The sequence below is a fragment of the Pelmatolapia mariae genome, linkage group LG5 (assembly GCF_036321145.2).
Source record: "Pelmatolapia mariae isolate MD_Pm_ZW linkage group LG5, Pm_UMD_F_2, whole genome shotgun sequence".
Taxonomy (NCBI): Eukaryota; Metazoa; Chordata; class Actinopteri; order Cichliformes; family Cichlidae; genus Pelmatolapia; species Pelmatolapia mariae.
In genome coordinates, this window is record NC_086231.1 from 34836823 (window position 1) to 34858131 (window position 21309).

At 39.8% G+C, this 21309-nt stretch overlaps 1 protein-coding gene across 2 annotated transcripts in view; it reads right to left on the reverse strand.

Moving 5' to 3' along the window:
• Nucleotides 1-3664: 3664 nt before the first annotated feature.
• The window catches only part of phf2 (PHD finger protein 2), a 38376-nt gene continuing 20731 nt past the window's right edge, over nt 3665-21309 (reverse strand). Inside the window, exons 10-22 of one of the 2 annotated variants that reach the window (XM_063474861.1) lie at nt 20649-20740; nt 20459-20548; nt 18286-18630; nt 17684-17800; nt 16137-16252; nt 15742-15920; nt 14850-14917; nt 12263-12429; nt 11137-11429; nt 8628-8723; nt 8429-8538; nt 8035-8347; nt 3665-5572 (exon numbers count right to left, since the gene is read on the reverse strand). In XM_063474861.1, the coding sequence (XP_063330931.1) occupies nt 5484-5572; nt 8035-8347; nt 8429-8538; nt 8628-8723; nt 11137-11429; nt 12263-12429; nt 14850-14917; nt 15742-15920; nt 16137-16252; nt 17684-17800; nt 18286-18630; nt 20459-20548; nt 20649-20740 (2075 nt within the window). In that variant the 3' untranslated portion in view covers nt 3665-5483. Of the gene's footprint in view, nt 5573-8034; nt 8348-8428; nt 8539-8627; nt 8724-11136; nt 11451-12262; nt 12430-14849; nt 14918-15741; nt 15921-16136; nt 16253-17683; nt 17801-18285; nt 18631-20458; nt 20549-20648; nt 20741-21309 lie in introns of both variants that reach the window. The other variant, XM_063474860.1, reaches the window with a different exon arrangement.

Sequence of the window (21309 nt, forward strand, 5' to 3'; positions counted from 1 at the left end):
ATTCAACCCCTGTACATAACTGTAATTTGCAGTCTTAACATATGAAAAACTATTAATATGTGTTACTGTTTGTCAGCTACAAACTGTAAACTTGGAAATGTATGGATGCTATGCTGCAATAGACAATGGCTGCTGGGGAACTTCCCATAATGCATTGAGCACCTCTACTCACGTCTTTGTTCATCGCTGCTGCATCCCGTTAACTTTTGTGTGTGTTTTGTCCTCGCCTCCCTGTGCCACAGGCAGATCGCTGCCTGCTTCTGTTGGGGTCTCTTCCTGTTAAAAGGGAGTTCTTCCTCCACACCGTCACCGTCAAGTGCTTGCTGACTTCGTTGGGGTTGTCTCCCTAACATGAGCCTTGAGGTGATTCTTGCTATGAAGTGATGCTTTATGAATACAAGTGAATTAAATTGCAATAACATTAAAAATAAAAATCCATGTCTTAACATAGGACAGGCGCTTAACTTTGATACTTTGCTATTTGCTGATATTAGTCTTGGACTTATTTCAAGTTAATAGCCACGGGGGGTTGTAGTTCACCGTCAAGGTTAACTTGACAGATTGTTTTTTAGGAAGCAACCTAGAAAACACAGGAAAACGGTGTATCTTTGTGCGTTTGGGTGTCAGCAGAAGCCAGACATCTCTCTGCACCTCTAAGCTTCCCGCCAGCAGAGGAGTTCCTGCTGGCTGACAGAGCGGTTAATCCACGCAGAAGGGAGCAGCTCCAAACAATTGCTGAAAATTGCAAGCGTTGAGTATGCCACTTCTCATCACGAAAACAGGCTCTGTAAGCTTTCCCAATGTGTTGGTAGAAGAATGACTGCACATTATTGCTAATGACAGGCCTGAACTGGGAAGAAAGGGATGAATAAAAGGCAAGAGGAAAAGTGTGGTCGCGGTGTTGTTTGAGGGGTGATCCTGCACCATTGCACGCCCAAACAAAAACAAAACTTAACCTGACATTCCTGCGTAATTTACACATCTCTTACATCTGGCACATTTGTCTTGACCAACTGGGACTTCCGTACAGGACCGAGGGGGTGTTCAAAGCAGTGCAGGGCAGCACATTCACATCTGTGATCGCTAAGGCGCCACGGCACGGCCATGAGAGCAGTTACACTGTAACACTCTGCAGGCATTGTTTTTAATACGCTGACATTTAAATTGTGATCCCACTTGCCCTCTGGAGGGGACAGATTTTGGCAAAGAAATAAGGGAGGAGAGGTGTTCAGGGAGCTGAAATTAAACAACGGAACATAGATTTTTGAGCATGAACAAAGATGGTCTGGGTGCATTTGAAAAATCTGTTTTTCCTAATTCTACATTTCCTACAAGTGAATTGTTTCCTTTTGTATCAGCTACCCATAACAATTACTAAATAATAACTCAATACTGACTTGGTTCACTCAGTTTTGTGCAAATAATCACTGCAGGTAAACAATCATTTGAAAAACCTAATGATAAAGTCAACTTGTTGCCCTGTCGTGTGTGTAGCTGTGGCCCGTAATCAGCGGGCTGATGATGCTCGGCGGCGCAGCAGTTTCTTCTCCTCCCGTGTGCGAAAAAGATCCTGAGAGGACAAACTGTGCATGAGATGCTTTCATTTGTCAGAGCACTTTGGCATTTTTGTGTTAACAATTAGCTAACAATAACAACTCACTTTGATGCTAACCAGGGTGGAAACGGGGTCACGACCTTTAACAGCCGCCTTGCTTCGCTACACCCACAGATCTCCTTCTCTCTCTCTCTCTCACACACACACACACACACACACACACACATACACACAAATCTAATGGACAAATTCAATAAAACACCAGTGTGGGGAAATGCAGATTCCCATGAAGATCACTGCAGGTTTAATTTTGATTAAATCAATTGTGTCCAGATGTGCTATTAGTCCAGGCTTAAAACGGCAGGAAAGAAGCGACACAACGTACGAAGGCCCAACTTTCCTATTACTGCAATCAGTGTGTAATTACGCAAATGAAGAGTCCATTGACTTATTTTTGTTGGAGACGCTTGTTTTAAATGTGCTGATTAATTTTCTTATGATGTCTTCATTCATGTTTAAGTCGCTCCTTCTCTTTGAGATCGGCTTTCTTTCCTTCTCGGTGAGAAAAATTTGGTTAATATGAAGTTTGGTGCAGAATTTTTACGGTGAGAATCCAAAGATAGGATCTGGTGCTGTCAGCAAATGTTTTCAACACAGTTAAAAAATGAGAAAATGTAAAAACTGTACAGCATGCAAAAACAAAACCCCACTGTCAGCGAAATGTGAAATGAAAAATGACAAATGTTTACCTTGAATGGTGAAGCCTTCAGATGACACCGAGGCACATCCTGTCGTCTGCCAATTATCACTGCTGTGTTTTTATTTGAATACTTCATTTTTCCATGGTAATCTATCAGTAATTTTACTCCACTACATGTACTTGACTGTTTTAGTTACTTTTCTGTTTAACAGTGCAAATTTATTCTTAAAACAAAACCAGGCCAAAGTCCACAGCGATCACATCAACTAACAGCCAATATTTTTCTAGTATTTTTACTGACCTTTACTCAGTTTAAGAATTCTACTTACTTTTAAGTTGTAGTTTATATATATATGTATATATATATATATAAAGATTTTCAGATTTCTTTAATTCTACAATAGTATTATTGCATCAATAATCCTATCATTCTGAATTATCTAGACCTTTTGTTAACTGTATATATATTCTATAATTTGGAAAATACAAAAACATATTTTTTAAAAATTACATAATTGCACTCATTATCACATCTGCCTTACTGGCACAATATGAATATTGGATTTTTTAATATATATATTAAGCTTATTGTCAATGCAGCTCTACCCTGAAGAGTAATTAACGTAACCATTTTTACTAACATCCTCTCTGCTGGTAAAAATCTGCACCTATTTCTTGTATTTCTCCATGTGCTGGATTTGAAAGCTTCCTCTCCATAGACACATTTTTTGACTCCATCTAGTGGCACAGACTCGCTGTTGCTCCACTCTTGACGCCGGCTGTCTGACTGCAGATTTAAGAACAACATCAAACCTCGCGAGGCAGTAAAAGTTTGATGTAGCTCTCTTCACTGAGCACATTCTGCGTCTTCACTTCTTGCGCACAGTACATTTAACCGCAGCCACACCTGCTGTGAAAAAAGTCGGACTGCTTTGGAGCGCTTTTTAAGTTAATACAGTTTTAATGGTGTTGACTTTGGCCTGGTTTTAATTAATGACTTGGCTAGAGCTGTGGGAGGAGTCCAAGAGTCGTTAAAAAAGTAATCGATGATGTGCGTAGTGCTGGATTTGACTTTTAAGCAGGACAGTGTCAAGCAGGAAAGCAAAAAGAAACCATGTTTAGTGTTCACCACACAAACTGTCACAACGCAGGTGGGACAGGAACACATTACAAAGTAGGTTTTCCACAGTAACTGTATTGCAAAAGTAAACAAGGCGGACAATCATATCATTCAACAACAATATGTTTGTTCCTCGGAGTTGAATTTGCCATTTCTCCATGTCTTAGAAAAGTGAGCTATGATCTCCAACAGAATCGTCTAAATACAGAAAAATATATTTCAGGTCAAAAAGGATTGTAAATACTTGGTAGTACTGTGAAGAACAGTAAGGGAAGACAGCTACAACAGGTATCATTCACTGTCCTGGCACAGTGGATGCATTTAATAGGTCGGACATACAAAAATAAACCACAACAAAGCAACACACGTATTGTACAAAATAAAAACCTGAAAAGTGTGTTTGATCAGAGCGTTTCGGAGACGAAAGCAGAGAACACTGAGACCATGTCTAAAATGTCCTGACCAAAATAATGTGAAAAAAAAAACACAACCCAAGGTGTGATGGAGGTGTGGACGCAGCTGCTTCGAACTATAATATTAACAATAGTAATGATAATCATGTCACATTGGAAATGGTTGGAGACAGGATGTAGATAAAAAAGTTTGCCAACGTAGGTTCTAGTGTGTCAAATGTTCGTGGTGCCCCCCAAATACACAAACGCCTAAAAAAGAAAGCAACAAAAAGTAAAGGGTAAATTCACAACTTGATGAAATATTCAAAAACAAAAGAAAACAAAAACTCTTTAGAATTGTACAAGTATAAAAAAGCTACAAACATTAATAAATTACATCACTGACACATAAACACTTCACAAGGTGCTAGTAAAATAACTCCAAAACCCTTCAGGATACTAGAACTCGAACAAGAGGCTGGTCATAGAAACTTTAAGTGTTGCTTTTTTTATCCTTTTATGTAATTTTCCCTCAAAGCTTCGTCTCTCGTTCAGACAGAATCACAATACAATTAGCTTTGTGTATGTAAGGCCATATGACAATAAAATGTATCGTGTCTTCGATTGTTTTCCAGGCAACACCTTTACGTCTAATGACAACATAATACTAATAATAATAAAAGTGAACCTCTGTTATTAAAAAAAAAATACAAATAAAAATTAGGACTATAGTGTATATCCATATATATACTTTTATTCATTTATTCTTATTAGCAAAACCGGTAAAAATGCTGAATGAAGCCTTAAGGGGAAAGGATACAAAAAGTAGTAATTTAAAAGGCTATGTACAAGCTACATTCTATATACTGTGATGTGTGAAGCTATAAAAATGCAGAGATGCGCCTATGTTGTCGGTGCTGCCTGGGAAAGCAAAAGAAGAGAGAAAGTATCCCCATGTAACTGCAGACGTGACGTGGATGAGGCTTATCATCAGCGGCAGGTCCCGTGTCAGTAATCCTATGGCCGATCCTCCTCCGTCTGACTGCGTTCGCTTTGACAAACATCTGGACGGCGCTGCCCGCAATTTGCTTTTTGTGCTTTATAGTCGCTCCTCATTTGCGATCCACGGCTCGGCACAAACGAACAAAGGTTCCTGCCGACAGAGACGCACGCTAATCGATTCTAATCAAACACGAGGACGTTGGGAAAGGAGGAGGTGAATTTTCCCAGTTCAATCAAGCGTGGCAATGATAAGCCGCATCCATTTAGTAGGAAATAACCCCCACCCTCAAAAACAAACAAACCAACAAACAAACAAAAAAAACCCTGACCCAAGCGCACATGCAACTGAATACATGCAAGGGATACTTTCACAAATCTTGGAATGACTGCAATGTAATTCTACTTCATGTTTTAGCAACCCCTGATAAACTCACAGCTGTAGTAAAATGAGACATGTTCTCTTAAAAAATATTTATAGTAGGTTCTGTACACTTTTAATATCTGAAAGTTATAAAGTATAAGTAGAGGCAAAAACCTATTTGACTGATGTTCTTCTTAGAAATTCAAAAATGCATGATTTTCTTCTTCTCCCATCTCGTTTCAGTCTTTTATCTCTTTTCCACGTCGTTGGCTTTAATCGGTGAACGGGGGGGGGGTGAGGTTGGGATGGGACCCAGCTCGTGAATTCCCAGTCCTACGACAGTCCGCTGCATGCTACAGAAGGAGCTTTCCATTTCGATGAATCTTTAAAATCTTTCCAAGTCTCTGTTTGGCTGTTGCCATGCCTTTCTTTAGCCGCTTAGCTGCAGGAAAGACAAGAAAAGACAAGAGGTAAGATGCCGAGCCAGCTTACAACATTTTGGTTTTTTTCCAAAAGTGTAACAAAGTAATACATCCTGACATGTTCGCACCAATATTTGCTAGCTTAGTGGCCTTTATGCTGGAACATTAACATGTTCATTGGCCTAATAGCAAAAACATGTTTAACATACTCATACCCAACGGTGGTCAGGAGCCCCACAGGGCAACTTTTTTTTTTCAATTCAATTCCGTTTTATTTATACAGCACCAAATCACAACAACAGCACCTCAAGGCGCTTTATATTGTAAGGTAGACCCTACAATAATACATACAACAATCATATGACCCCCTATGAGCAAGCACTTTGGCGACAGTGGGAAGGAAAAACTCCCTTTTAACAGGAAGATTGTGATTTTTCATCAACAGTGTCTGAACATGTTGTACCAGACTTTTGCTTGTGTCTAACAGACAGTGGAAAGACTTACGCTCACCGCATACTTTGTTAGGAATGTCTGGTCCAGCTACGAAAGACAAATATCTAATTACACAGTCACATGTCACCACATGACCTTTTGAAGTTCAGTCCAAATAGAAAGGGGAAAGAAAGGTGATTTAAGTGCCTCTGAATTGACTGGTCTGAGAAACTGCTGACCTACTGGGATTTTCCCTCACAAGCATACAACCATCACTAGGGTTCACACAGAATGGCTCAAAACAGAGAAACTATCCAGTTAGTGGCAGTTCTCCGGGTGAAAATGCAATTCAGTTCAATCTTATTTCAATAGCGCCAGATCACAACCACAATCGCTTCCAGACGCTTTATATTTGACGGTAAAGACCCTACAATTATACTGATAATAATGCCTTGTTAAGGGCAGAGGTCAGAATGGCCAGACTGCTCTGAGCGGACAGGACAGCAGCAGCAACTCAAATAACCACTCACTACAGGAAAGGTAAGCAGAAGAGCATCTCTGAACCCACGCCATGTCAAACCTTGAAACAGATGGTTACAGCAGCAAAAGACCACATGTGGGTTAGTAATGGAGTCAATCACTAATGTCATGTTTGTATTATATTAAACATTATAACCGTTAAACACACAGGAGTGGCTGTAGCTCAGGAGGTAAAGCAGGTCATCATTGACTTTACCTCTGGCTGCTGCAGTCTACATACCAACTATACTTGACAAGACACTGACCCCAAGCTGTTCTCTGATGCTTGTTAGACACAAAGCGTAGCACAAAGTGCCTGCATGAATGAGACTAGTTTTACTGAGTGCTCAGGTAGAGTAGAAAAGTGCTATATAAGCATTTGCATTTGTAATATTACTACTTTGCTAGTAACATTAGGCAGCATGCAAACTAAGATCATGCAGCTCGCTGCTGTGTAAAGTGTGTCTAATGAAGCCAAACTTGGCTGAATGGGACTTTGGCCACGAGGGGATAACTACAGTAAACAACAAGTGGGATTTGCAGCAGAGAGACTGTTTGTGCTTTGGCATCATTCTTCTGGCTAATTTTAGTTAATGCCAGTGCGCCTGCTATTTCTGACAAAATGGGCACTTTTAAAAGTTAATGCCAAATTATAGCATGTTGTGTTGTGGCCAGCAGAGGGGAAGAAGACAGATCGTTTAAAATTCTGTTAAATAACATGTCTAAATGTCATTTCAATACTGGCGGGAAGAACCACATGCAAATGTAAATTAAAAAGCAATGCATTAACTAGAAGCAACCTAAAACGATCCCTAGAAAACCTTTAAGTGAGACGCATTTCCTGGAGGAGGGAGTCACTCCCACTAAGTATCCATCATTCGCAGTTCACAACAGTTCACACAACTGTCTCTCATTACAATAGCGTTGCACTTTGCATGCTCAAAGAGCAGCGGCCGCCAAACCAAACTGTTATTTGCTAATTATTATTGATTACTAGTCCAGATGAAGCTTTAGAAATTCTAAAAAAAAAAAATCCTGGAAAGAACTTTCATTTGGCAAGATGGAAAACATTCATTTCCTTGAAAAACTGCTCAATTTAAAAGCCATTAGATATTCATTCATTACTGCTCCATTACTGAAAAGCTGCTACAAGAATCTCTGTGTAAAGAAGGCGAGTGATTCAAATTTATTCACGGGAAGTGAAATCTTAATCCCACAGATTACTAAAGCTTTAAAGACTTTACACGCAGCATTTGAAATTTTCTAATGAACAAATAGCCGTGCCTGTGCTTAAAGGGGACCTATTATGCTTTTCCTTTTTTCCTCTCTCGGAAACACACTGTTACATTGGCGTTAAATCGCTCATAATATACACTGCAATGGTTTAAAGGGAAATATATTTACAAGTCATCTCTGTGAGGCACAAAGTTCTGTCTTGTTTCTGCATGACCAACAACCAGTGACAGTTGCTCTGAGGATGACGGACCATCCGTTGTGTATTTTCTTCTGCACACTCTGTACACGTGCTCACCTTTGGCGTCTGCTGAGCCCACACGGTCACCCTTCGTCATGCCGCTGCTGTTGGTGCTTGTGGAGTTGGTGCTGTTGGGAGAGGACATGGACGGCCGTCTCTGGCTGAGGAAGACCCCCGGTGCCATGGGCTGCGGCCCTCCCGGTGACTTGACCGTTCCAGTGTTGAACTCGTGGTCTGTCAGGCTGCCGTCCTGGGAGTCCAGATTGTGCTCCGGCGAGCTACTGTCCTGAGAGATTTTCGGGGGCTCCTCTATTACTAGCGCCTTCTTTTTGGTGCTTTTCTTCTTCTTCTTGGTTTTTTGTTGTTCCTCCTTTTGACACATCATTTTTTGTTTGAGCAAAATGATCAGAAATATCTACTGTTGTGTAAGAATACAGTGTAAGTAATTTACCTGGTGGGAAAGCTTTGCTGCAGCCGCAGCCAGGCCTGTTTCTATGGACGCCACCCGGGCTCCATCTCTGGCTGGCCGCTCGTGTCGGGGAACTGATGGTCCTACGCGGGCTGCCAGGACATCCATATTGGGGTTTAGAACATATTTCTTTCATAAAACTCTGAAGCCAAGATGCTTCTTAAACAATGCCAGTGTTCACCTGTGGGGCTGTACGGAGTGTCGTCGCTGCTTTTCCGTTTCTTTGATCTCGATTTGAACACAGGATTATCCTCTTCGGACTCCAGCGAGGGGTAAACTAAAATCGAAACGTGGAACAGATTACTCACATGTCATGCATGTTAACTCATTGCTGAGAAGATGCAAAGAAAAGATGCAATTACTTCAATTTTCTGTAAAACGGAGGAGGTGGCAGCATGCGCTGCAGCTGCAAAGCAGCTGTTGACTGTCGGTTCACAGTGCAGCCATTCCAATCTAGACCTTTTAATATCTGATAATTGGATGATCAAGATAAAAAATGACCTGTTTATAAAAGCAGAGCAGAGTGCCAGTCTGTGGGAGAAGCTTCGGGATTTCAGAGCGAGAATGTTCGTGCTAAGAACAACTAATTGGACCAATTAGAAGTTCAAAAAGCTTGTAAAATAACAGTTTGGAACGCGTGTTAATCGCTTATTAACAAGCTAGGAGGCTCCAAACAGCTGTGTTTGGATGGGCTTCACAGGGAAAGCATTTTGCAGGAAAAAAAAGATAAACTGGAGCAAAAAAAACAAAGAGACGCACGAAAAGTAAACATAAGCCCGTGTCACGTACACGTAATGAAAAGTTCAAGGCCAAACTGAGAAATTAAGCCCCACAAGCAGATACATGAGGGGCCAATTTGTTTTTAAAGCACCTGTTAGCAGTAGTGAGGATCAGACATGGCAGATACATTATTTTCTCATTCATGCGCTTGAAAAATGACACCAGACTGAACTCACAGAGCTCAGATCATCTGCACTGTTTTTAGTTTTTGAATAAATCAGCCCTCCTGCACATTCAACTTTATTGATGTAAAAAACAAAACGAAACAAAAAAGCGCAATAAAATAATAGCGAACCACTAAAAGTACTGCAATTTAAAAAAAAATATAAAAATAATAATGTAACAAAAATGAAGTAAGTGTTTTAAGGTCCTTTAAGACCCAAATAAATATAAATTATAAAATATAAAAAGACAAGATTTATGCATTTAGAAACAGCAAAACGTGAGAAATCTCAGTGAGGGAGCATGTCTTTTCATTTTTAGTTTTTCCAACAAATCCTACAAAAAATGTTTCAAACTGATTAAGGATTGCACTATTAAAACTGTTCAACTGGTTTTGATGCCATGGACACATCCTAAAATTGGCAGATTGGGTCTAACAAAGAGCACCTTGTAGAGGCAGAGCTCCTTGATGGTAAAAAAGGGCAGAGGTTCACCAATCTGCAAAAAACTGCATCTTCAAATAGCTGAACAATTTCAGAATAATGTTCCTGAATGTAAAGCCTTTGACGATGTCATCGTGTGTCATCAAAAGAGTCTGATAATGTGAAGAAATCAGTGCTGATATCTTTGATCTTCAGGCTCTCGGGGAGCTCTGCAGTAAAAATGGATGTGATTCTCTCACTGAAATAATTGCACAGGTTACTGTCTGTGAACACAGTCACCGTGCCTTTACTTTAGTTACTTTTAGGATCTTCTGATTCTAAATCCTTTGTATCAAAACTAAAGTAGGATTATATTTTTCATTTTGTCAAAAGGTCTCAATATCTGTTTTTCCACTTAGCTAAACAGTCATTCAGTTCAAAGCAATTCTCAGTCTCTTGTGTGGAGCTACTTTTCATGCAATGCTTAAAGACAATTATTGGTGCATTAATATGAAGGTGAATAACAGAACAGTTCCCGTACAAACCTTCATGAAGCTTGTTTTTAAAGCGTATAGTTGTTTACATTTTGTTAGATTAAGTACACAAACCATCTCTTTGAAGCTAACAGACGCAATGACAACATCCTGATACACATTTCCATTCCTGATCCTGGTTACAAGAATGTTTTACCATAATTAAAATTATCCCACTTCTAATTAGAGAAATCTCTTTACGTCTGCTCTCCAAAGTCATTCATCCTACGCCCTTCAAACCTGGTGGGTGTAATCGGGTGTAGCGCTGAGTGAGAGGTTATTTGGATGAGCTGTTTTAATATTTTGGTTAAAAGGTGTTTTCTGTTAGAGTGACTGCTTCCTGCTCCACTCTGTGTGTAGGGGGAGGAGCACACATAAACATACATGTTTTTTTGGAGACATTTTTAAGATTAATGCAATCCCAAGACTCCAGCATATAAAATGTTTACACAGTTTCATCACTCTGATGGTCTAAGCTTAGAAAGACAGCCATCCAAAAACACACTCTATCTTTTCGGTTCGTGTTTTTGTCTCATTTTCAGCATTTTCTTTTGGTTTCCTGTGGTTCTGCCCAGGCACACAGACAATAGGTAGGTGTGACTTATAAATTCATAAAGTACACTGTAGCTGAAAAAAACATAACCTGGGTACAATAGGGCAAAACAGGGAATGCTTTGGAACTTGACCAGCACCAGTATCATGGAAAAATGACACTCGTTACCGCCGTTACCCCACCCTGCCCACGATGACAGGAAAATAAGGAAACAACAACAAGTTGGCATTTGTCGCTTACCGTAATCCGAGTCCTTGAAACACGCATCCATGTGATCTTGGTCGTCGTCATAATCTAGACTCTCAATACTGCTGCTCTTCCTGGGTTTCTTTGGGAGACGTTTAGTCGACCGCTTGCTGTTGTTTCCGCCTCCGCCTCCTCCTCTGCCGGCCTTCTTGCCAGCCTGCGAGCTGTGCGAGTTGTTCTTCGACTGGCCGTTGTTTTTGGCCTGGCTGTTACTCCACGGCTGCTGCAAGCTCTCTGAAGACGACAGGTTGGCCATGGACAGCATGCCCTGAATGGCCTCCTGTGTGCTGGGAGATGCAGGTGGCTGACTGTAAGTATGTCAATAAGAAATACACAACAACACAGCCATTACATGGTGGTCAACACGCTGGCAGAGGTCAAAGAAAGAAAGAAAGAACTGAAGAAGGCTCTGAACCATATCTCAGTGTAAGCTAGATTACAAACTGTGCCTCAGTGGAACAAGGAAGAGGAAGGAAAACTGTCAAAAACAAATATCCTCTTTAAGACATCGCTCCCAAAATGAATCCACACACCTATTAAGCTATCACCTGCTGAGCTGCCACAAGAAACAAAGCGACTATCACACACCGCTATAATGAAGCTTCAATCCCTCTTCAAAGCACCAACGATGTGAGAAATTAACATATTTCATCAATGTTTTCTTTCTTTCTTTCATTGCTCATTTGTAGCTTTCAGTGTGGTGGAAATAGACCATCAAGAGCTCGCAAACAGCAAAAGGCAAAGGGAAGAGCCTGGAGCCACGCAGCGTTTGATAGATTAACACGGGATGAAACAAACACTGACTTAACACAAACTGCTGACAGAATCGGTGTAAACTGTTGCTCCAGCCGCTAGCTGATTTTTCAGCTCTGAGCGAAGCTGTAAAATTCAGCTTTTTCATCCAATTACGTCGCCGCTGAGTAGGCCATTTGTTTGTCAGTGCCTCGGTCCATTAAGAAGAGCTAAAATTCATTTACTGAAGGAAAAGGGGGTCCAGCGGGAGCCATTTAGAGATTAATGCTGCGCATGTACTCTAACTCAAATGAGTTTAGAAGTCCAAGTTCTGTTGGTGTTGATGGGAATGCAGCAGAAAACTGACATCGGGGTTAGGTTAGTCTACCTGTTGGTGCCGTAGTCGATCCCACCCACTTGCTTGCTGGCCTGCAGCAGGTCCAGAATTCCTGCGGCGCTGCCGCTCTTTTTCTTCACCTTGGAATTGCGACTTTTGACCTCAGGCTTGGCCTCTGTGTCTATGTGCAGCGTCTCTTCATCTGAGGAGTCCGTGCTCTGGTGTTGAAGGAAGTGAACGTACAGGAAAGAGATATGAGAGAGACTTCAAGTTTCTTTTCTTTTCTGGCAAAAAAAGGAAAATCCATGTTCGCTTTTCTTGTAATGGCTTCTTTACTGCAGTCTCACTGTTTATCATAGGACTGCCGCCAGAAAGTCTCAGTAGGAGGCCCCAGAGCAGAAATGAGCCGTCTGCCCCCGTCAACCCCCTTTTTAGTTATTCACTTTAACATAAATGTTTTTAGAACGATGCAAAAACAGGCAATATTGATATTTGATTCTTCTGCTGTTGACTACATTCTCATTTACTAACCTTACCCCACACAAAGACACTCTTAGCAAATGTAGGGCACTTGCAGCCCCTCAGGACTGGACCCCTGGGATATTTGCCCACTTTTTCCATCTGCTAATCCAGTATGGAACTACAACCTCGTTTCAAAGAATAGATTTGTGTATAAAAAAAAAACAAATTTTAATGTTAACAGTGACAGTTTTTCTAACAGCTCTTTTAGGCGTATTTTAATGCCGACGTGCTTTTTTAGTTGTGATGGGGCATTTTTTTAAATTTCAACTTTCTTTGTACAACACTACAGAGATTTAGGACGACACCAGTTGCTTTAGTGTTAAATTACAACATCTTTTGACATCATTTCATGAAATGCTAATTGTTAGTGGGGGACACATGTGGACTGTCACCCAGCCACTTTAGCATCAGGGCTCTTCTTCTGTGGTTCTGTACTATTGGAATGTGTATAGTAAGTAGTTTGATGCTGTCTTGCTAAAACATGTAAGGCCTTGGCTGAATATTTTGTCGCCTAAATGGCAGCATGTGTTTTATTAAACCTGAACATATCATTTAGTATTAATGGTGCCTTCACAGGTGCACTCATGCTTCTCATGCCATCAGAAGGCAGCATGAGCAACACTTTCCACTTTAGTCTATTGGAGCTCAGACACAGAAAAGAAGGCAGAGTTTCTGAGTTTCTGATTTCTTCTTTGTGTGGGGGTCTTTTAACTTCTTTCTTAAAGCCTTGCTGCCTGAGGGCTTTCAGATAGTGATAATCTAACACTGGTTTTCAGTCTTGTCCCTTTGCTACATAGATTATTTTATATTCTCTTAATCAATAATTAATTGCATGAACCACAAAAAGAAGTCTTAAATCAAATGTCCTCCTCATCATGATGAACCTCTTCATATCTTCTATTTTACCAGAAATTTTTAAGCTACTTTCTTTGCACGGTTCTGTCACAGCAGGAATAGTATACACACATTTCATTTAACAGGTTTTTATACCAAATGCTCCCAGTGGATGGCTTCATGTCTCCTCCCAGGATCAATCAGGAGACCTGTTCACATGTTGTATGAACCACTACAATATGGAGTCATTATATTTACCTATATCCAGTGTGATTAAATAAAAATGTTCCTAATTAATCACATTAGAGCTAAAATGTTTTTTTTCCTTTTTTCAGTCTTCTGTTTTCTCGTCCCAGCTTCTTTGAAACATGTTGTTAAATTCAAAAATATAATTTTTTCATTAAAAAGACAAAATTCAGTTTTAACATCTATTTATAATCTTTCATTTTAATATGTATTTAAATGAGTTGCATGGCATCACAACAGCAAAGTATTTGTGGAGAAGTGTGACCTGAGCTGAAATATCCGGGGAAACTGCAGATCAAGGCTGTGATATGGTTTCTAGTGACCTCTCATTAATAAACTTAAGAGCACCTGGTCTAGGCTTTTTCTTCCTCTTCCTCCATTCATGCCACAGCTATTTCTCTCATCAGTGTGTGTGGCTCCACAGCACAGGAAGTCTCCGCCTCTGAGTTAAAGGAGCACTGCAGCATTTTTTCCCAGTCTGTTCATGTATTACATTAACGTCATAACTGCTTAAGTTTTATGGATAAAACGCCACAACATTAAATTCTCTGTTAAGTGCAAAACTTTACATTTATCGAGTGTGTGCGTTTGTCCAAAGTGATTCCACCACACAGGTCGTGTGTATTATTTTTTGGAATTATTAGTATGCTTCATCACCACATAGCAGGCCTTGAACTTACTGTAGGTGGGCAGTGAAAGTTATTTTACAAATAATAAATAAGTATAAAATATTAATTTTTACATTTTCTCATTCTGTTTGAATTTCTCATAAATACTGATGTTCATATGTTAACGCTTAGTTTAAAATGTCATCATATATAATAAAACAAAGGCGCAGAACTGGAGCTTACATCTTACTGCAGTTTGCAAAAGGACAAATGTTTATTGAGAATCAACCTAAACAAAAATTTAAGCACTAAATCCTAATTTTGTATTGATTATTTTTCTCATTAAAGGTGGGAGGCTGACGATTTTCAAGCTGGGCCTCAGTGTTCCAACGTTTGGGAATAGCAGATACAGGTGATGTCATACATACCTTAGTCACCGAGGGTTGAAACTTTGTTTTTTTGGCTGGCTGAATAGGTTCTCTGATGTCTGATAAAACTAGGGAAAAACAAATGTAACAATCAGCAACACCATAACATCGGAATTAGTAACATTTTAAGACTAGTCTTCCAATAAGACTAACAACAAAGCTGTGGTAACTCGTGCTACCACAAGTTAGAGATTTTTAGAGTTAAAGTGGACACTTTTGTCATTCATACTTTGTCTTTAGTTGAATTTCCTTCAGCTACAGTCACAAACGAGCTGTATATACTATACACAGTGTTTTTTTCTTGCTAGGTACCTAACTCGTGACAAAACAGGGCTTGCTCTTCTTTAACAATACATTATGTAAATGCAAGTAATTCAACTTGAATTGCCAAGATTTTTTTTCTTTTTTGTAATTTTACTGAAAATTTAGTTGCTCATCTGATAATTATGTCATTAAAAAAGTAGTCATTTTACAGTTAGGTCAGCAATCAAAACAGCAGTGATGCTTTGTGCCGTGTAGGCTGATGTTGTCACAGTTCTTAATCTCTCAAACAAAGCTTTTTTTTCCAGATGTTAAGCAAAAACTGAAATATCAGAATGGTTGAACAAAAGCCCAGCTTTAGCCATTATTTATGTACAAAAATAAACCAAACTGTTTATTGCATCTGTCTTAAAAAATCATTTTACATAGCTAAAACATGCCCCTAAATATGTTTGTAATTTAGAACAGGAAATACCAGATCAAGAATATATCAACTTAAAGTCTAACGCTGAGTAAATTTTTGGCACTTTTCGATACATACACATTGAAGCTGATACTCTGAAAATTGCCCAGTCTAACTTGATAATTTAAACAAACTGAAACACGAGCCAAATAAGCCCAAAATACTCACAGGAAAGATCTCTCTTAACAGTGTTCTTTTTCCGTCTGATGGGGAATTCGTCAATCTTCAGCTCGCCTTCATCTGAGACGTACTCATACTCGTCTATCACTGGCTTGGTTTTGTCCTCTTTTAGGTTTTGTAATGATCCAAAAACACTTGAGTTGGTCTGAGGTTTCAGGGTCTTGGAGCTGAAAATGAAACCGCAGGACAATAAGGGAGTGATACGAGGCTCAGCCAGGCGCTCGCAGCGAGAAGTCCTTGAATTAGCTCTAATGGATATGCTGCTGATAGCCACATAGCTCTACAATCACCAAAATACACCACATGAGAAAGCTGGCGTGCTCGTCTCTTCAAAGACCTAAAGTCGAACATTTACGTGGCGATCGCAGCCATTCCATACATACCTCAGCAGTTTCCTGTGAGACATAGTAAAGCTGAATCTGTCTTTATTGCTTGACAGCAGTGTTCTGTCAAATTTGCATTCCTCCTCCATTTTCAGCAGGGAATCGGGTTTACTATTCTGCAACATTCCAAGGAAAATAATGTCAGAGAAGCTAAAAGTAATCAGCGTTATGTTAAAGAACAGAGAGGATCACAGATATCTTAGTGCCACTATTTCTGGTTCACTGCATTAATGAGAACACTTCATGCCAATTTAATCCTACTCTGTACTTTTATTTCAAAGGAAAGATTAATTGCATATAGCTATGTTCCCTCAGTTCTACAGAGCATCTGAGCCTCTCTTAGCTCACTGTTTTGATTTTTAGCCCTTAAAGTCTAGCTGAAGGTTAAAGGATATAGAAATGTGGCCTCTGTCTCATGCCTTCATTTTTAAACTTCGATGTAAATGTGGCTAACTGGAACTTAAAAAGTAATTGTTTAAATGAAGAAATTATCTAAAACTTGGCACATAAAGATTCTCAGTCCTTGTGTACTTTAAGAAACCTGTTAAACAATCAGAATTAAAAAAAAGAAAAGAAAAGACACTGTCATTAACTGTTTCATCAACTCTTAAAATAAACCTTGCTGTTAAAAGAGTGAGTACCTCATGATGTTAATCCCAACAGGTCAAATTTTCTGACCCAATTTTCACTAAACCAAATCCACAAAGAGGAATGCAGAACGACTGCCATGAAAGTCCCCACTGATCACACTGTAATTAACTGAAATCCAAGAACATCCATTTTCACATTTTCAAATATTCACTCCTCAGCTGTTTTTGTTTCCTACGCGCTATAATCTGAAACAGAAATTTCACACTGCCGTGCGCGTTCTAATTGGCACCGATGAGCTTTATAGACCTAACAGAGAAGCTGCGAGCCTTTTCACAAATGAACAGTGATCACAAGTGAAGATGTGGTCGTCAGTGACCTTGGTAAAGGTCTAACGGGGTCTCTTCCCCATCTGTAAATGTTTGGCCTGATGTGAACGAGCAGTGGGATGGAGGTCCTTGGAGGGGTTTAATACATTCCACAGCAGTTTGGCATTGTATTTTCCAAGAAACTAAAGCCCTCTAATGTCTTCCGTTCACCAAAATTACACTTTTTTTTTCTCCCCGCTAAAAACTTCCTCCTGTTGTTCTCAATAACGATACAACACGCTTTTTTAAAAGGAGATGGGGGCATATGTAAATACTTAGATGGAATGCACTGGATATGGACATGGCGTAATTCCATTAGGTAAACTCTGGGAGGGCGGACGTTTCTGGAGAAGCCCTGATGAGGTGCAGGCCTCAAATGTGCGACTTGGGCCGCATCATTACTTTGGCTGATTGCTTTGAAGTGAAGTGTTCAAATCATTGTTGGATGGTCCTGCATTTTTTCTATTCAGCTGCTCAACTTGTAACCTTCATAGCTTATTGCCTAAAGAATTTCAAATGCATTGGCTGTTGCAGGCCAAGGCAAAAGTCTTCACCACCATTAGTTTAAAATAACAGCTCCGGTAAACTTACCTTGTACTTCCATTTCGCTTCAGTCTTGTTTTTATTCTGCTCTCTGATATCAAACTTTTCCACATTGTTCTGCTTTGACATTTCCTTTTCAGACATGCTCAGGACATTCTTAACAGCCTGGAAAATGAAAGCAATTACAGAGAAACATAATTTTAACAGAACGATCAATCGGTGAAACTGTTCTGCCCTGCAAAGGCAGAAAGTGGAACTACAGAAAGCGTTTAGCTGAACTGTGTATCACATGTCTAATCTATAAAATCTTAATTCAATGCTTATACATACAATCATTTTCACACATGTTATGTTACACCTCTGCAGTTAAAAAACAATGACCTGGTATATGACCGAGCAACGGCCACCCTTACGTAGACATAGACTTACTTCTTTGATTAAAAAAAAAAAGCCTGTTTAGCATGTGCACCAGTTAATGCATACTAGCAGGGAAAGCTGTGCAGCCAGTTATATATGCTAACACTTTACAGCTGCCTGCAGGCAGAAGCTGAACATTTCATAGCATAATCAGATACAGAATGGTTGACCTACAATGAAACTAGAAACCATCATTTCTATAAAAAAAAGTGCTAACATAACTAAATGCTCACCTTAGGCTTTTTTGGCTGGTCCATTTTACTCAAAATGTCCTTTGCATGGGACTCCAGCGCAGCAAAACTGGAGGGTTTAGGAGGTGGTGATGACTCCTTTGCTGACTTTGCTTTCTTCTTTCCTCCTTCCTTGACCTTTGGCACCTTTGGAGGCTTGGGCGTCTTTGAAGGTTTGGGAGGCTTGGGGGGTTTAGGGGGTTTTGAGCTTTTCTTTCTGGACTTCTCTCTGCTGGGTGAGGGGACATGTGCTGGAGAAACGGCTTCTTCAGGCTCGGACTGGGTGGACAGCGGTTCCTCAACTGGTACCTTAATTGGAGCTTCGCTTTTAATGGCTTTTGTTGTGTTCTGTAAAAGAAATCAAGGTCAACTTTTGACTTTGTAACCTGCCGTTAAACCTTCTGTGAGTTCATTAAACCTAAATTAGGATTTTGTTTTTATTATTTAACTTTATCACTGGTCATTTACAACACTTCAGAATGTAGTCACCTGGTACTGAACTTTATTTTCTACATAAAATTACCTGTCACAGGGCTAAAACATCGACACAGACACACCTATGGGCAATTTAGAGTTACCAGTTAACCCAACCCCACTAACTGCATGTCTTTGGACTGTGGGAGGAGAGAGAGAACCCACGCAAACACAGGGAGAAAATGCAAACTCCATACAGAAAGACCCCGGCCTGATGGTGGAATTGAACTCAGAACCTTCTTGCTGTGAGGCAACAGTCCTAACCACTGTGCTGCCCAACACTTACAGCACCTGGGATTCCCAGGCGGTCCAGGTGCTCAGGAAGTGTCATTTGATCAAATTTAAAGTCTATATGTAATGTTCTAATTCATTTCAAAGTTTTATTATTCAAATACTGGATCTATAGATGATGTGTTGTTTCATATTCCAACATGTTTTTTAAATGACAATAATTCCATGTTCCTCAATATATTACTAGATATTAAGAGCAGGTCGTTTGCAGTGTTGTGCTCTGGTTTCCAGTGATGAACTATGTTGGATTGATGCAGGGCAGACTGTGATATCCTTGGTCACTGGTGGGTTTTGTCCCGGTAAAATCTGAGACACTGTAAGAGAAAGATATGACCCTCAAGTCTAAACTGAAACTTATGAGAGAATTCTAGATAGAATGAAAGTTTTATGAATACCAGAGGAGAAGCTTTTAAAATCCCATCTGTGTGAAAAGTCAGCAAACTCTCTGAATATTCGATGCATAAAGTTTTTGTGTCCTGCTGACCTTTAAAATGAAAGCTAATTTAAATAATGCTTCAAGGTAAATGCAAATATTAGTGTTCAGATGCTTTTTAATATGGCTGCTAAGTAGGAGGACTCGCTTGTAGAAGATGTCATTGATTTAAGTGTATCATGTTCTTTAGTAAAAACTGCAGAATTCCAGCTTTACACTGTCAAGAAGTTACAAAGCACCCGTAATGGCAAATGTAACATGAGCTTATATATATGTATAGGAGGATGTAGTTGTCTCTGCTACACCTGAACCTAGGGACCCCCACCTGGCAAATCCTACTTTAACCACTGGGCTAACTGTATGCTCAACTAAGACATACAAACAAAACATAAAAACACATTCTTTCTATTCACCATTTGGTTGCAAACAAATGCCACTGTGTGTTGCAAGCTAATCTTTTAGTAACAAGTTATCTGAACAACGGCTATTCATAGCACTAACATGGTATTTAATGCTAGATAAGCTAGCTAACATTTAGCTGTCGGCTAAATGTTAGCTGCTAAGATTTGGTTTGCTTTTAGTTGCTACCACATGTAACAAAAGAATAACTTTTTGCCAAAAGAAAGTTCCAATTTTAAAAGTAAAGAAAAATTTAGTAAAGTATTTTTTATCATTGAGATTAGCGGAAAGACGAGGGCTTCATAATCTGCAGAACATCAGCCTTCTTTGATGGCAATAAAATGTTCATTTTTATTGCAAATCTGACATGAGAGTTTATGGAGAGGCCTAAGTGGAAAGGGTTCATTTGCAAAAACCAAATATGAATATTAAGCTTTGTGATTAGCAAAAATAAGGCATCGTCCTCTAGATTTTTGACAAACCTGGTCAATAAATATTAATGCTATATGGCATAACATGAAACATTAATTTCTCCTGGAGCCAAAAAACTATGAAATTACCACCTAGAAATAAAAATACCTCTGACAATCTGATCTCTTTGGCAAGATCCTTAATGAGTTGTGATGGCTTCATGTTCTCTGGAAGCTCATCTTCATGTTCCAGGAGAGCCTGTTACAAAAAACAAATCAAATAGAGAAAAAGTTTCTAAGAAAATAGACAGATACATGACACTAGATACACTCTATTTTGTATTTAGTTGCCTCCATACCTGCTTTTTAGTCCAGGCTCTAAAGGCTCCATTGATGATTTTGGCACCATGTATCAGGTATGGAGCTGGCTGCTTATTCGCTTTATGTAAACCTACAGAGCAAAGAATGCAAATTTTATCACTGAGTGAATCGTGGCCTTTGAACTGTGAGCAGCTGGAACTATTGGAGTTAAAAAAGAGCACAACGGACAGTGTAAATTCCCAGTGGTGGAGAGATTTACAGGATCTAACTGAAATAAGCCTTTGATAAACAGGAGAACAGCTGAGAGAAGATAAAGCTACTGCACTCCTCAGTGTACAGAAGAGGGACTCCCATCAACAGGGCGACTTTGTGTTTAGACAACACTGTCCTGTTACCTTAATTCAGACGTGCAGATCAACCCCAACACAGCCAAGCGGCATGTTAAAGCTCTTAAGGTCCAAGCCACCATCATCTTGCTGCTTTACTCTGGATATTGTCCTCTACTAGACCAGCTTTTCATGACTCACAATCCCTATTTATCTCACGCTGAGCCTAGCGCAGCTCTGTGTGAAACAAGATTCTCCCTTTAAGGCCACCGTTTCTGTAAACCGACTTTCCTGTGACTGGCTGCCCCTCACAAACAAAGGACTAGTGGGTGGGGCTTCTGAGATGACCATATTGGGGTGTATCTCCTATCTT